This window comes from Haliotis asinina, chromosome 9, assembly GCF_037392515.1.
Source record: "Haliotis asinina isolate JCU_RB_2024 chromosome 9, JCU_Hal_asi_v2, whole genome shotgun sequence".
Classification (NCBI taxonomy): Eukaryota; Metazoa; Mollusca; class Gastropoda; order Lepetellida; family Haliotidae; genus Haliotis; species Haliotis asinina.
In genome coordinates this window covers 58,572,490-58,589,754 of record NC_090288.1, presented here as the reverse complement: position 1 = coordinate 58,589,754, position 17,265 = coordinate 58,572,490, and the positions used below count along the sequence as shown (strand labels likewise).

Here is a 17,265-nt window from a genome sequence, read left to right as displayed (position 1 = left end):
GGCCAGCATTAAGCCCAGATCTGAACCCTTTGGAGCATGTTTGGGACATTATAGGACTACGAATCCAGGCACGGAACCCCCAAGTACAGAATTTACTCCAGTTGGAAGCAGCTTTGCACGACGAGTGGAGGTTATTGACCCGAGAACAGATCAGACACCTAACTGGAGACATGACACGTAGGGTGGAGAGTGTCATCCGGGTACGTGGCGGCTCCACCCGATACTGATCATTCATTCCGTAAGACATAGCCTAGTGTCTTCTGGGAACATTTTTATGTGACATTAACAATGTTGACGTCTTTTCTGTGACCTGTATCCCCATAATTTGGAGAGCTTTGTTTCATGGTAAAAACAGTACTTGGAATAACATGATGTAATTTTTATTAAATAACAGTCACAGCTAGCCCTTGTTGTGTTTTCCTCTTACCAGAGGATTGTTCTTGCAGATGACATCAGCATTTTCGGTGATTTCATGGCCAGTGTGGATAATAAGTGCTTTTCCTATTCGACAATGCGAAAATATCATGGGGTGCTTAACTTTTTTCTTTGTGTATATTTCCTGTCACTAGCAAATGACTGATCTTACCGAATTTTTTTTTGTTTAATAGGCAAATGATTTTGCATTTGAAGGGGTATAAACGACCTCGGGGAAATAGTATTAATGTTTGTTTGTTTCTAAATTTGTTATTAACTTATCATTCTGATATCCATTGTCACTAAAGCTCCTCATGACTGCCACTGGTCAACCACCCTACCGATGAAACTGCTTGTGCACTCCGATCGCGCATATACTTCCTGATACGGCGCGAACAAAGCGATCGTCGAAATCACCAGAACGTCGAATTCAGCGTCTTGGAATACAAAATCCACCAATGCAACAGTTTGCGCTTCTAACATTCTGTTACAGCTCTGATACGATACCAAATGTATCTCTATGTACCATGCCTGAAGGACTACGGAAACGTTTTGAACATCAGGAGCACACACTCTTTATTTTGTTCAATACAGAAGTACCGGGAAACCTGTTTAGACCAGTAACCTTGTGTTTTGTATCCCGTATCCACCACAACATTGCTACTCCTGTGTAAGCAGGTCCAAGAACAATACAACTATACGTTTTCAGACACATACCTCTGTACATGAAGACAGAACGCCATTGTTGTGGTGCGCATCTGCTACGTTTTATAAATATTTCCTAGTACCGTATCGTGACAAGTATATTTTTATCCACACATAGCCAATTATTTGGCTGTCTGAATGTTGTACCTACTTCGAAACTGAAGCATGTACGAGAAGCATAAGCTATCTTCATAACATAAAGGAAATGTCCTCCTCGGAGTGTGTAAGTGTGTGTGCTTGGTGAACTGCGGGCAAACATAAGAGCAACTTAAATTGATTGGCAAACAATCCAGGTACTGAATACAGACATAGACTATTAGTGTTCTACTCACGTATCTGACAAGTGGGGCCTGACCAGCCCATGAGACATCCACTAGAACACCGAAAGTCGCCGTCACATCCGCTCCTACAGTGACACTCCCGCAAGACTGATGCTGAAATAGGGAATTGTATTACAGCTTGTTTTAAGGTATAGTCTACGCTTTGTAGAGAAAAACACTTGTAAACATTTTTTCGGTTGTGACATCTTCAAAATGTGCCTCTTGAGTCTTTACTATTTCGAAGCAAATGGAAACATTCATGTTTCATGTTTTAGATAAAATTTCATGAGGCATCAAGTGATATGACCAGTTTCTATAGATGGTATCGCGACTGTCGAAGTACATTGCCCATGGAGTTGAGAACATGAAAACCGACTGAAACCCACAGCACAGACTATATGCCAGTGAGGCTAATGCATATGCAAGGCAGCAGTGTATCATGACCTTGTCATTATTATAGTGGATGACTTCGTGAAGCAGGTATTCTTAATGACACACCCCTCGTTAAGTTGTGTTCAAATATCCAAATGCATATTTTGGTTCAAAAGTGTGGACAGTCCTCATAAATGCACGCCATATTCATATTCATTGATATGGATATACACGGTGTATATGGTATATCACATCATCACATGAAAAACATCTGAATGTGGCTTTATACATACAATGGTAGGCACAGCGTAATTGTGGTTCCATGATACAACAGAGAACGGACAGAAGGACTTACTATACAAATATGTTATATCGTCCTACAGACATTTGACAGAGGAGTGCACGCTACGATTCTCAGATCTTGAAATAAGATAAAAGTAAATAACTTACCGTGTTGAGAAAGATAAGCCTGAAGGAAACAGACCAGCAACAGAAACAGTATGCACGGAGCATTAGTCGCCGCCATGTCTCCGCCCAACACACACACACACACGGACACAAGGAAGTAGATTTACAAAGAGGATGCATGCATACAGAATTGTCAGTCGCTGGGCACTTGCTAACATATTCCACGAGAGAGATAAGTTGTGATATTGTTTTTTTTCAAAAACAATTCTGAACGTGTACGAATCCGGGTCGCTCCTATATGTATTTAGGTTTGCTAGCACCATACCTTAGTCCACTCTTGGGTTCCCACAACTATTAACTGTCTTACTACGGCATGTGAAATATCTGGAACACTCCAATCAAGTAATGATTTTAAAAAGAGTGAGGTTTTACGCCGCATTAATGTACGGAGTAATGAAGGAACTTGAAATGAACATGTAACAGCATATATAAAATTAATATATTTGTCATCAACTCAGTGGATGAGTGTGTGAATGAATGAGTTTACTTATATGCTGCCAATATTCCAGCAATATCACGATAGAGGACACAAGAAATTAAACGGGCTGTACATTGCACCCATGCAGGGAATGGAACCCAGGTTTTTGGCGTGACATGCGAAGGATTTAAAAACTAAGTACCCCGCATATTTTGAAACCGTTTCAAAGCTAGCAAAAAGTGGATCCAGTAAATAGTTTTACTACAAACAAACATTTGGTGTCACGACTGAAGCATGGAGACTATGTTTCCACAAAATTGTAGGATTCTGCTACAGATTTACAACATAATTACCTTCTGAAGTCGAAATAATGCCAACTTTGTAAATACGGAAATAAAGCCAAGTCAAATAACGCAAGTCAATACAGGAACATTTGGAAGACGTGTTATTCTAACGTGGGCAAAATAAACCTTACGCAACACTCGTCACTCTGTTGATATCTGCATTATTTGACGACTGCGTCATTTCACTTCTTCAATAGTTGACATTTGCAATACTTAGTCTAGTATTTGAATTTTGAATGTTTGCACTGTTTTATATCTGTCGTCTGTGCGATTTCACTTCTACATTGTTTGACGTCTGCGTCATTTCACTTCTGCAATATTTGACGTCTGCGTCATTTCAATTCTGCAATATTTGACGTCTGCGTCATTTCACTTCTGCATTATTTGACATCTGGATGATTACACATCTGCATTATTTGACGTCTGTGTCATTTCACTTCTGCAATATTTGACGTCTGCATGATTTCACTTCTGCATTATATGATGTCTGTGTCATTTCACTACAACATTATTTGACTTTTGCGTTATTTTACTTCTGCATTGTTTGACGTCTGCATCATTTCACTTCCATATCACGTCTGCATTATAAAACACTAATGTCCTTTTCGAAAAAGTCAGCATGTTGCAACCGAAAAGAAAGCATCATTCAAACAATGAAACAAGAGAGACAGTATCACTGAGGGCTAAAGAGCAAGAGGTTCTATTGTACACGGACTAGGTATATATGCTTATACGTTATGCAAGACCTGCCCAGTCGACCCTTGCCTCACTCAGTGCGAGATGTGTATGATGCTCTAATTCGTAACTGTAACCGACTGTTTTTCGATCCGCGATAGGAACTGAATTGCGATATGTAGAAACGCCCAGATTTTAGTATCCCTTGTCGGCTTGAATGACCTCGACAAGGCAGATGTTCTGATAAAAACTACATTCTATGCTTAAAGCAGGACAACTGATAACAACCGGGATGGAAGAATGTGAGTCAAAAAGTATAGTTTTACGCCCCTTTTAGCAATGTTCACAGCATTGTACCATGTAGGGAATTGACCATGGTGCTTTAGCATGATAAACGACGCTATAACCATAAGGCTCCTCGGCTGGAAGATATGCTGCGCTGGTCGCGTGAAATATAGGAATGGGATGGAGACGGATGCCCAGTCGTCAACGACGTGATTTTCTGTGAAGAGTTAATACTTTTGACGTTCCATCAAACCACGACTCGCTGTTGTTTCTTAGAGAGTTGTCAGTGCCCTACAGGTACTTGCTTTCCTCGGAATACTTCCGACTTCGGCTTTGTCCACCGAATGCAGTTCAAAGTTAAGTGATCCGCATTCTGACAGCTCACCTATTCCTTCATTCAGTATAAATATGCTTGTGTTCAAATGGCTGTACTTCATGTGGACAATGCCAAAACTAACGTTGCCTTATATTTCAGTAGTTACAAGTTAAGTATTACACTTTATATTAATCATTGTCAAATGCCATACGATACATGTATACATCGCCAGCAGAACGTTCACCCGGAAGTAAATGTATTTCGCAAAAATATACGTCATTCCCGAACAAAAGGGCCCTCAGCCATGTTATTCCTCAGCTAATTTGTAGACGGGAAGCATCTGCGTCGTTATTATTTAAAAGCAAAGTGTGCTTGTGACGATCCAGCTTGATGTTACTGTCGGAGAGTGTGGAGCAAAGCGGGATATTGCCTCTCATTGCATGTCCTGGTTAAAGTGTTGTGTAGAACGTACAGGACATCCTGCTCTAATTTAGGAAGCCATGCTTGTATCTCATAATATGATAGGGAAAAAAAACATTGCCTCCGTATTTTTTGTGTGTATACACTAACAGTGGAGTGATCCTTGTCGTGACGTTTTTCTTTGTTTGTTTCGTATAACGAAAGAGTGAAAGTGTGATGTTTTACACCGCTTTTATCAATATTCCAGCAGTATCAGTGCGGGGCACACCCGAAATAGGTATAAATACCGAAACTATCAAGTTCAACATTTTGTTGAATGCAGATCATTTACGCTTCTGATCAGCAGCGATATGATGAACTTTTTTGAGGCATTTTAGAAATTGCTGAGCTGAGGGGTGAAGGAACAAATTATATGGATGATCAACTTCTATATTTTCACAATGGCGACGTTTCGGTATGGATTCTTATACCGTTTTCAAGCAAAACGGTATGAAAACGGTATAAGAATCCATACCGAAACGTCGCCTTTGCGAAAATAAAGAAGTTGATCATCCATAAAATTTGTTCCTTCACCCTTAGTGATATGATGGATTGTATAACAGTTCACTTTTGCCACTTGACAGCGCATGGCTGTGATGAGAACCGGATAGACGAGTCTACAATGTTTCCTATCCCTGTGACCTCATGGGGGTGTGTGGCTCCAACACATTCTCTTTCTGAAACGGACCACAAATAGTTATAATTTGCGTCGTCATTCACTGACACTGAATACATTTGGATCATATGCCACCGTATTCCGCGATCCCCGTATCCACGCATTCGCCTTTCATACTGCCGGGGACATTTTGTCGTTCCTTTGACTGTGTAGGGTGTGATCTGAGGGGTAATCAGGTGGATGTGTTTTGCCATGTCCTCATGCATGTCCTCGGTGCGAATTTCCATCTGCATGGAGGTGGTGTCGGTGTACACGAGTTCACACCTTTTGCCTTATTGTGTCTTTATTATAATAAATATCATACATCAGGTACTCCGACAGATCAAAGATACTCATCCCCACGTACACCGGTTGGTTAAGCTTGATATGGCTTTTAGTCATGAGCAGCACTGCCAAGTCATTATCGAATAGCTTGCTTCGGTTAGAGGCCGTCCTTAGTTTTCCTCCTGGTGTGATCGGACTAATTTCATGCTGAAATCATTCCTTAAATTCTTCTTGTGTTTCTATCAAAATAACGATTTGTTCATTACTTAGCAGTTCTTCTTAAAGTCACTGGTTCTCACATCTCGGTGTTTATTCTGATATAGAATTCTATCCAGTCTCAATGAATTTTGGTAAGACCATTAGTCTTCCAGGAGTGAGCAGATAGCTATTGTGCGACTCGGGTTGCAGATGGTGTCGGAATTTGACTGCATGGTTCTTGTCCTGAAATTCCACGGCGAATTCCACGCTGATCACCCAGGTTTATCTCGGCAAAACACCGACTGCCAACACTGATGTCAAAATCGTGAAAGAGATCAAACCCCACGACAACAATACCATTTTTACTCCGTTTACGTGCAGGTGAAGCGGAATGCATACACCAGTCTGCAAAGAGTTATCGTCACACCGGAAGACAGGGTATTGCTCACCAAAAGTTTCGTACCAGAAAACATACATCTCATGGATGTCTGTCTGTGAAATGTCTGTGAAATTATCAGAAAACAGTTGGAAAGTATTTTGTAATTTACATATACAATGAACCATCAACCCAACGTCACACTCGGTGATCTCAGGGACAAGGAAGGATTCGATCTGCCCAGCGAGGAAAACATCTTGTATGTCCTGCACTTAAGAGACACCGTGTACGAGCCCGACTGGTTGCTCAACACCACCTCCCCCTCACCCTACCTTTTCTTGAAAAATGAAATATGAAATTATGAACCATGGGATCCTTCTCACGTCTTTTAGTCCATCAAAAAATAGTGTCATACAAGTATGGCGAATACTCGGTCACAGATTCAATATGTTAGCTCTAGTCAACAATTATGCAACTCTTGACATGCACGATGTATCCGATTACCAACATTATTTTACTGATAGAAATTATGGCATCAAATTACACACCAACCTCGTCATAGCAGTATATCTGAAGTTTATGAAATTCCATGGTGGAATCATACCTCATGAACGCTTCAACGTCACAATCACTTTTGAATGGACTGTCCACAGGCTGGGACTACAGACACCAGCATCAGTGTTGTCGTTTTATCCTACGATCGGGATCAACACTCTTAGCAAGCCTCAATGGGATATGTGTTATAGAAGAAATTTCGATTCATGTCTTGACTTATTACTTGTACAAAGATCTCAACTTTATCAGCCTCAACCCCATCAATCAAAGATTAACCGACAACAAATAAAAAAAACCTTCCATAATACAGTATCATCATGGGTGACGTGTAAAACCTGAGTCGAAGCGCCACCATTGTGTCCTCTGATCTCGGGGACACACAGTGATTCGATCAACTCGGAATAGCCATAAGGTATATGCCATGCATTTACAAAGCAACGTGTACAAGTGACAAAAGGTGATACAAGGAGTTGGCTTGTTTATTAACATTGTATTTATTTACCCCTATGTCAGTTTAGATATGTCTTTGAAGTAAAACATATAGGGATTATTTGGATGACTTCCACTCCAGCACTTAATTTGATACAGCGTTTGCGAATACCAGTCCATATGGTAACTCTATGTTAGCCCCCACCAATAAACAGGACACATTAATATTTGGTATTCCTGCATATCACTTGGATGTTTTCAATGCAGATTTCAGCGTTTGTAAAGAACACAAACATCAACGTTATCGCATTTACATACAACCAGGTACAGTTACCATGATCAGCCCCTAGGAGTTTTTGTTTCAATACCAGAAAATACCAAACCCCTTATACTACCAAGGGTTTATTTATATGACAATCTCAACCACATTAGCTATAAACATATCAATCAAAGATTGAGGGAAAACGAATTAAATATTATTTCCTAAACTTCTAAATATGTTTTCAAGATGAAATTGTATCAAGTCACGGACGACGTCTCTCAAACGCGCAAAACCCTGGATGGTTTTCGCTTGTGTTACAGTTAAGAATTTGTCGTGACAAACGATGTAAGAAACCCCCTGTGAACCAGCAAAACAGAACAAAGACAAGTCTGAAACATCCATATGTTTGATCACAAGATTGAATTCTTGCAAAGTCAAAGTCCACCTCATAAGTCTCGATTCTTGTTCATCATTTTGTGAAGAAAAGTCAAGAGATTTTGATCAGTAAAAACTTCAATTGGCCTCGACCTCCTAACGTGCTCAACTGCTTGAGCAACAGACGACTGAAGGTAAAACTTAGTGCTTATGCTGGAAAGTCCATCTTTCTTGAGAATCAGACCCGTGAAAGTCCGGGATAGAATAGGCCTTCAGCAACCCATGCTTGCCATAAAAGGTGACTATGCTTGTCGTAGGAGGCGACTAACGAGATCGGATGGTCAGGCTCAGTGACTTGGTTGTACGGGGGTGGGGGTTTCGGTGCAAAGTCTGTCACACTTGGGGCAGCGAAGCCTTATTTATTGAACTGTTAATATGGAAGTAAGATACTGTTGATTGGCATTTTTTTTATCATGAGACGTCACATAAAGCAGTATGGGAAAATGTGGACTGGCAATGCTTAAAGGTCACGTGGAACCAAAAAGATCACACATAACTAAAACACAGTTATCACTTATTCATGATATATAAAATGCATTGCTGATTATGACAAAGCGAGTAAACAAAAGTATAAGCGTATAATCGCAAATCAAAAGTGTAATATTTATACTTAGGTTTACCTCCCTTTAAGCGAAGTAGCCGCTATACCGAGATACCGAACCCAGTCAGAGCTGGTGGGTGTGCACTCAAATGTAACGAAGCTTTTGTCATTGGCCATTGGTTCATTTGTAGCAAATGAATGAAGTTGTGCATTGCATCACAATCAACATGTTTTGGGTTTTTTTGTTTTTGTTTAGTAACGAGTAGATTATTTACTTGTAAGTGTACACAACCAAGATTAGACTACTGCTCACAACCTCATCCTCAAGTTTCTAGTACCGCGAACCTATTCATTGCGCGTTCGTTATGAGCGCAGTATAACTGTTGAAACCACTTTTTTCCCCAGCGCTTAGGGAAAAAAAGTGAATCGTTAAAGATTAAAGATTCCAAATCATTAACTCGTTTAATAAAAATGGTATTACACGGAAGGTCGTTTAGTATCCTCTATATATACTTTGAGTAACTCATAAAGGCCAGATTCCGATAAACAAGCCTCATAAGGACGATCAGAGAAACAGCTGAAGAATTAACGGGGGACAAAATTTCATATGTGGTGATTGGAATTCGGTGATTAATCCTGATAATTATACCTTTAATTATAAGCTTATACATAACCCTAAAGCAAGGCAAGAATTGTTAGAGACAATATATTTCCCGGATCTTAAAGACTCGAAAAGCTTCAGCGCAGGCGACAACCAATACCACTAAAGCAAGCTCGATTAGACTATTTTTAATTTTCCCCATAATCTACTCATTTCTGTAGAGGAAAATAATACACAACCAACCATTTCTTCAGATCACTCGATAGTACCACTCACAATCACATGGTTTCGAATATACAAGGAGGGGAAGGCTTCTGGAAGTTCAATAGCTTGCTGCCGATGGGTGATAAATATGTTGAAATATTTTTTTACAAAAACATATTACGCGATACTCGAGAACAATATGAAGACAAAACCAAAGAAGATGAAACAGTTAATTATCCCACCCCGAGCGGTGAGCGCGAAGCGGGGAATATAGTTTCTGTATTATTCTCTACCTTAAGAACCTCTGACTAGATTCTTTTCATATTTGGTACCTTGGTTTACCACAGTACGAAAGGTCCAAGTCAGTTTTGGTGACCTTGACCTTCATCTAAGGTCACAAGGGGACGTTTCACCCTTGTCAGTCAAATATCTCAAGCACTGTTCATTTCATTTCTTCGTATTTGACACCCAGGTTCATTCGGGTAAGGCATAAGGTCGAGTCGAGTTAAGTGACATTCAAGTAATTTTCAAGGTCACAGTGACACTTGATTTCAGCATGTTATCCTGCATGTTAAGGTATCTCAAGAACAGCTCACTGGATTTTCTTTATAGACTTTCAAGACTTCTCTTTGATGTTTATAATATATTTATCTTACCTCACTTTCTGATTGGCTAAGCGCACTTCTGTTATTTTCAATGTACCCCGTCTACGAGCGAGGTACATTGAAATATATATCCCGATGCCAATAGCAACAGTTGAACTCATTCGGTACTTCGTGGTTGTTACTTTTTCTTTCTTGAATAATATTAAATGACGCATGGTACATGAAAATTACCGATAGTTTGCAAATGGAAATCGATGGTAGGGAGATAACTCTAAATATGTCTTTCTTGTGTCCTCTGCACAATCTAGCGATAGCTACGGACACATTTGACTGTCTTTCCAATAAATACATTTTGACAAAACGTTCAAATGTTGTCCCTGTGAATATCAAGAAGGGGAACTACATCGCGGCGACTGTATTAAGACTATACCAGTGGGGGAAAGATGCAAGATTCGAATCGTTTGATTCACACATGTTGGCTAAAGTGTACGATCCGATACCCATGCTTCAGACACTTCAAAATCAACATTGATGCGTTCGGTAAGATAAATACGTTTTTCATTGGTCCCTCGGGGACCATGGGTTGAGGTACCCTGAATGTTTGTTTATCTTCCCTGAGACCGAAGGGCTATATGTAAACAAACATCGAGGATACCTCAACCCATGCGCCCTCGTGACCAGTGAACAACTTATACTATCTATACATATCGGGAGTGGTTGAGTGGTCCTGTTTTTGTTGACATTCATTTCCATCTTAAACTTCACTTTCATTACTTTTTAAATTTTGAGTTGATAATTTGAGGCAGGGGATAACCTTAGTGGCAATGCTTGCGATCAATTACTTTTGGAAATCTTCCTGTTAAACACAAGAGGAGAGTCAATTTTTTCATCTACTCGTAAAAAGAAAATCTACCAATGGGAGCAAAATTATGAAATGAATTAAACCAGTTTGTGAGTAAGCTGGAGACCCAATGTTGATAAGGAGGCAGGGTATATAATCGAACATTACAAATCACGTAAACTTGAATTTACACAAATTAAGAACTAAAGGTTCCTTTATAAGATCGAACATGGTTGAAACCTTCAAACTACTACCTCCAATTACAATACAGAAACTTTCTAATTCCAACCATCCCAATTCCGACAAGAGGATGGAACAAAAGTTAAAAAAAGAGCTAAGAAAGTAGAGAGCTAAGATTTATGTGTGAGATGTTTATGGACATGAGGAGTTGAAAGGTAACATAACAACGTATGGTATTGACTTACAACTTCTTTGTATTTACAACTCGACACTCCTGGGATCCATCTTGCCCCTTCATCACGTGAAAGAATCAAGAGACGTGTTGTAAATATAAAGACGTTGTAATCCAAGTCATACGTTGCTAAGCACATGTGTGTAAATATTTACAAAGCAATCAGACATTCTATCTAATTTCTCAGATGAATTTGTCTAAACGCAAATGTAATAGTATTCCGAAAAGACAGAAACCTTGCAGTTAGAGAAAAAAATGACTTTTTGGAGATACTTAACGTAATCATACAATGGGTAGTGTAAAGCGAACGAATATTTTCGGTATCCGTTGGGGTCATATACGGATACCGATGCAAATTAGAGAGGTCATATGAAGATTGTAGGGACTACTTTCACACTGTAAACAAACATCGTGGCGAAATGGGTAGGCGAACATGTCCAGCCGTAGTTACGGTACTATCAGTGCTTTGAGTCCAGACAATTCATGCCTGGTTATGCTAGATGGAGTAGGTCACAAAGCGACAATAGATCTAGAACTTTACAGGTTTACGAAGATACGAGCATCAGTTCCCTGGCTGTCAGTGTTAGCGAGAGAACGGCACAGAAATCCAGGTGCAGAATGTCACGCGAACAATAAAGTGTTTTCTTGTTCAAAAACTTTATAAAGGTTACTGAGGTTCCACGCGAGTTCGTTTATCATTTTTTCAAACGAAACTAACATTTATTGACAACAATACGTGCTTTAACATAATACCTTACTAGAAACAAGATGACCTGATGCAGTCAGCTGAGTGTTCAAAACAAAATTATGTCACCAGGCTAGCTTTTCTCGAACGTTCGTAGCCCTACGTACTTCTTAAACTCATTCTTAACACATTGGCTACGATCAAAGTTAAGAATTCTTAGGGCTACGAACGTTTCGGCCCTAACTTTTGATGTAACTATGGGTAAGTTAGGAAGACTTACAATATGTTAATATTCTACATGATAGCGATAGCATGTGAAACTAGGATTCTAATGTTACGAATAGGTTATGTACACAATGATTTATGTTTGTGTGGTTAAGCAAAGGATGAAAACTATGTTCATAATAAAGTAGTCATCCGCTATTGATAGAATGCCCAAGTTATAGAATTAGAATAATTCTGAAAGCATCTTTAAACCGGAAAGCTATATCAATGTAAGTCGTTTAAATAAAGTTTTGGCTAATTATCGGAGCGGTGCTCTTCCAAAAATATGTAACTCGGTATCAAGGGTTTTCGCCTATGTAAGACGAAAAGTTGAATTCTATTTTTAATATCTTTCAGGGCTTAAATTTTACTAAACTTGGGCGATAAAAGCTATACTGATCTATTTCACCAATAAATATCAAGTGTTTCCTACAAAAATTGTGTTGATGACATCGTATCGGCGAAACTCTCCAAATCCAGGGATTTGGTGTGGGTTTTGGACAAGAGTCATACTTTTCTCTCTGTACTGCGGGGGAGTGTTGTGATCAGGTGGCGTCATGTTTATATATACACAAAGAAAAAAGTTAAGCACCCCCCATTATTTACATGAATTTCCGCCTCTGAAAAATCAGATAGTCAAACAAAGTACAATTATGAGAAGAATAGGAATCGAATGATGCGTTGTAACCAGGGATGTATGACAGCCGTGTAGGCATCGCCTGTGACCTGCACGTGCATCATGCTACCCTCGAGGATCACAAAAAGCTGTACGGAGCAAGTGAATTTGTGGGTATTTAAGGTGGTGCCAACTGGGTATTTGAGCATAATCATTGAACATGGCACGGAGACGATTGTCACTGGAGATCAGAAATCAGATTATTGGCATGCATTCGGCAGGAATGTCCTTTAAGGCGATAGGACGAAATCTGGGCTACCATTACACTGTTGGTAGCCGCTTAGTCCGGAAACACGCACAGACCGGAAGTGCAGTGGATCGTCCAAGGTCGGGAAGACCTCCTGTCACAACACCACGAGAAGACAGGCAACTGTTGCGACTTGTCCGACGAGAACCCTTCAGTACAAGTCCTCAGCTGAAAAGACTGTGGTTACCAAATCGACCAGTCAGCACCAGAACAGTTCGAAACCGTCTCAAAGCAGCAGGGTTAAAGGACAGAAGAGTCGTTAAGCGTCCCTTGTTAAGAGACCACCATAAACGTGACCGTTTGGCATGGTGTTTGGCCATACGTACCCGGAATCTGAGGACCTGGAGGAAAATTCATTGGTAAGATGAAAGTCGATTTTTACTTCACGTTACTGATAGACGTACACGTGTTTGGAGACAGAAGAACACTGTCTATACCCCCAGGAACATTCAGCCGACTGTAGCGGATTGGGGCGGCTCTGGTATGGTGTGGGGATGCCTGTCCCATTATTGTAAGCTGGATTTGGTCACCATCACAGGCAACTTAAATGGAGCTCAGTACATCCGCGACGTTCTGCAGCCAGTTGTTGTTCCACATTTCGACAACCATCCACTTGCTACTCGTCCTCTGTTCATGGACGACAACACCTGGCCTCACCGATCACGTGGCGTATTGGCTTTCTTGAGGGCCAATGCAGTGACAACTCTACCCTGGCCAGCATTAAGCCCAGATCTGAACCCTTTGGAGCATGTTTGGGACATTATAGGACTACGAATCCAGGCACGGAACCCCCAAGTACAGAATTTACTCCAGTTGGAAGCAGCTTTGCACGACGAGTGGAGGTTTTTGACCCGAGAACAGATCAGACACCTAACTGGAGACATGACACGTAGGGTGGAGAGTGTCATCCGGGTACGTGGCGGCTCCACCCGATACTGATCATTCATTCCGTAAGACATAGCCTAGTGTCTTCTGGGAACATTTTTATGTGACATTAACAATGTTGACGTCTTTTCTGTGACCTGTATCCCCATAATTTGGAGAGCTTTGTTTCATGGTAAAAACAGTACTTGGAATAACATGATGTAATTTTTATTAAATAACAGTCACAGCTAGCCCTTGTTGTGTTTTCCTCTTACCAGAGGATTGTTCTTGCAGATGACATCAGCATTTTCGGTGATTTCATGGCCAGTGTGGATAATAAGTGCTTTTCCTATTCGACAATGCGAAAATATCATGGGGTGCTTAACTTTTTTCTTTGTGTATATTTCCTGTCACTAGCAAATGACTGATCTTACCGAATTTTTTTTTGTTTAATAGGCAAATGATTTTGCATTTGAAGGGGTATAAACGACCTCGGGGAAATAGTATTAATGTTTGTTTGTTTCTAAATTTGTTATTAACTTATCATTCTGATATCCATTGTCACTAAAGCTCCTCATGACTGCCACTGGTCAACCACCCTACCGATGAAACTGCTTGTGCACTCCGATCGCGCATATACTTCCTGATACGGCGCGAACAAAGCGATCGTCGAAATCACCAGAACGTCGAATTCAGCGTCTTGGAATACAAAATCCACCAATGCAACAGTTTGCGCTTCTAACATTCTGTTACAGCTCTGATACGATACCAAATGTATCTCTATGTACCATGCCTGAAGGACTACGGAAACGTTTTGAACATCAGGAGCACACACTCTTTATTTTGTTCAATACAGAAGTACCGGGAAACCTGTTTAGACCAGTAACCTTGTGTTTTGTATCCCGTATCCACCACAACATTGCTACTCCTGTGTAAGCAGGTCCAAGAACAATACAACTATACGTTTTCAGACACATACCTCTGTACATGAAGACAGAACGCCATTGTTGTGGTGCGCATCTGCTACGTTTTATAAATATTTCCTAGTACCGTATCGTGACAAGTATATTTTTATCCACACATAGCCAATTATTTGGCTGTCTGAATGTTGTACCTACTTCGAAACTGAAGCATGTACGAGAAGCATAAGCTATCTTCATAACATAAAGGAAATGTCCTCCTCGGAGTGTGTAAGTGTGTGTGCTTGGTGAACTGCGGGCAAACATAAGAGCAACTTAAATTGATTGGCAAACAATCCAGGTACTGAATACAGACATAGACTATTAGTGTTCTACTCACGTATCTGACAAGTGGGGCCTGACCAGCCCATGAGACATCCACTAGAACACCGAAAGTCGCCGTCACATCCGCTCCTACAGTGACACTCCCGCAAGACTGATGCTGAAATAGGGAATTGTATTACAGCTTGTTTTAAGGTATAGTCTACGCTTTGTAGAGAAAAACACTTGTAAACATTTTTTCGGTTGTGACATCTTCAAAATGTGCCTCTTGAGTCTTTACTATTTCGAAGCAAATGGAAACATTCATGTTTCATGTTTTAGATAAAATTTCATGAGGCATCAAGTGATATGACCAGTTTCTATAGATGGTATCGCGACTGTCGAAGTACATTGCCCATGGAGTTGAGAACATGAAAACCGACTGAAACCCACAGCACAGACTATATGCCAGTGAGGCTAATGCATATGCAAGGCAGCAGTGTATCATGACCTTGTCATTATTATAGTGGATGACTTCGTGAAGCAGGTATTCTTAATGACACACCCCTCGTTAAGTTGTGTTCAAATATCCAAATGCATATTTTGGTTCAAAAGTGTGGACAGTCCTCATAAATGCACGCCATATTCATATTCATTGATATGGATATACACGGTGTATATGGTATATCACATCATCACATGAAAAACATCTGAATGTGGCTTTATACATACAATGGTAGGCACAGCGTAATTGTGGTTCCATGATACAACAGAGAACGGACAGAAGGACTTACTATACAAATATGTTATATCGTCCTACAGACATTTGACAGAGGAGTGCACGCTACGATTCTCAGATCTTGAAATAAGATAAAAGTAAATAACTTACCGTGTTGAGAAAGATAAGCCTGAAGGAAACAGACCAGCAACAGAAACAGTATGCACGGAGCATTAGTCGCCGCCATGTCTCCGCCCAACACACACACACACACGGACACAAGGAAGTAGATTTACAAAGAGGATGCATGCATACAGAATTGTCAGTCGCTGGGCACTTGCTAACATATTCCACGAGAGAGATAAGTTGTGATATTGTTTTTTTTCAAAAACAATTCTGAACGTGTACGAATCCGGGTCGCTCCTATATGTATTTAGGTTTGCTAGCACCATACCTTAGTCCACTCTTGGGTTCCCACAACTATTAACTGTCTTACTACGGCATGTGAAATATCTGGAACACTCCAATCAAGTAATGATTTTAAAAAGAGTGAGGTTTTACGCCGCATTAATGTACGGAGTAATGAAGGAACTTGAAATGAACATGTAACAGCATATATAAAATTAATATATTTGTCATCAACTCAGTGGATGAGTGTGTGAATGAATGAGTTTACTTATATGCTGCCAATATTCCAGCAATATCACGATAGAGGACACAAGAAATTAAACGGGCTGTACATTGCACCCATGCAGGGAATGGAACCCAGGTTTTTGGCGTGACATGCGAAGGATTTAAAAACTAAGTACCCCGCATATTTTGAAACCGTTTCAAAGCTAGCAAAAAGTGGATCCAGTAAATAGTTTTACTACAAACAAACATTTGGTGTCACGACTGAAGCATGGAGACTATGTTTCCACAAAATTGTAGGATTCTGCTACAGATTTACAACATAATTACCTTCTGAAGTCGAAATAATGCCAACTTTGTAAATACGGAAATAAAGCCAAGTCAAATAACGCAAGTCAATACAGGAACATTTGGAAGACGTGTTATTCTAACGTGGGCAAAATAAACCTTACGCAACACTCGTCACTCTGTTGATATCTGCATTACTTGACGACTGCGTCATTTCACTTCTTCAATAGTTGACATTTGCAATACTTAGTCTAGTATTTGAATTTTGAATGTTTGCACTGTTTTATATCTGTCGTCTGTGCGATTTCACTTCTACATTGTTTGACGTCTGCGTCATTTCACTTCTGCAATATTTGACGTCTGCGTCATTTCAATTCTGCAATATTTGACGTCTGTGTCATTTCACTTCTGCATTATTTGACATCTGGATGATTACACATCTGCATTATTTGACGTCTGTGTCATTTCACTTCTGCAATATTTGACGTCTGCATGATT

At 40.1% G+C, this 17,265-nt stretch overlaps 2 protein-coding genes across 2 annotated transcripts in view; both read right to left on the bottom strand.

The window, feature by feature from the left end:
• Positions 1–16,096, bottom strand: part of LOC137296468 (protein jagged-2-like) — a 39,049-nt gene extending 22,953 nt beyond the window's left edge. Inside the window, exons 1-3 of the mRNA XM_067828256.1 lie at positions 16,021–16,096; positions 15,211–15,312; positions 1,452–1,553 (exon numbers count right to left, since the gene is read on the bottom strand). Coding sequence (XP_067684357.1) covers positions 1,452–1,553; positions 15,211–15,312; positions 16,021–16,096 — 280 coding nt within the window. The remainder of the gene's footprint in view (positions 1–1,451; positions 1,554–15,210; positions 15,313–16,020) is intronic.
• Positions 1–17,265, bottom strand: part of LOC137296249 (multiple epidermal growth factor-like domains protein 6) — a 289,784-nt gene that overhangs the window by 191,361 nt on the left and 81,158 nt on the right. The window lies entirely within an intron of this gene.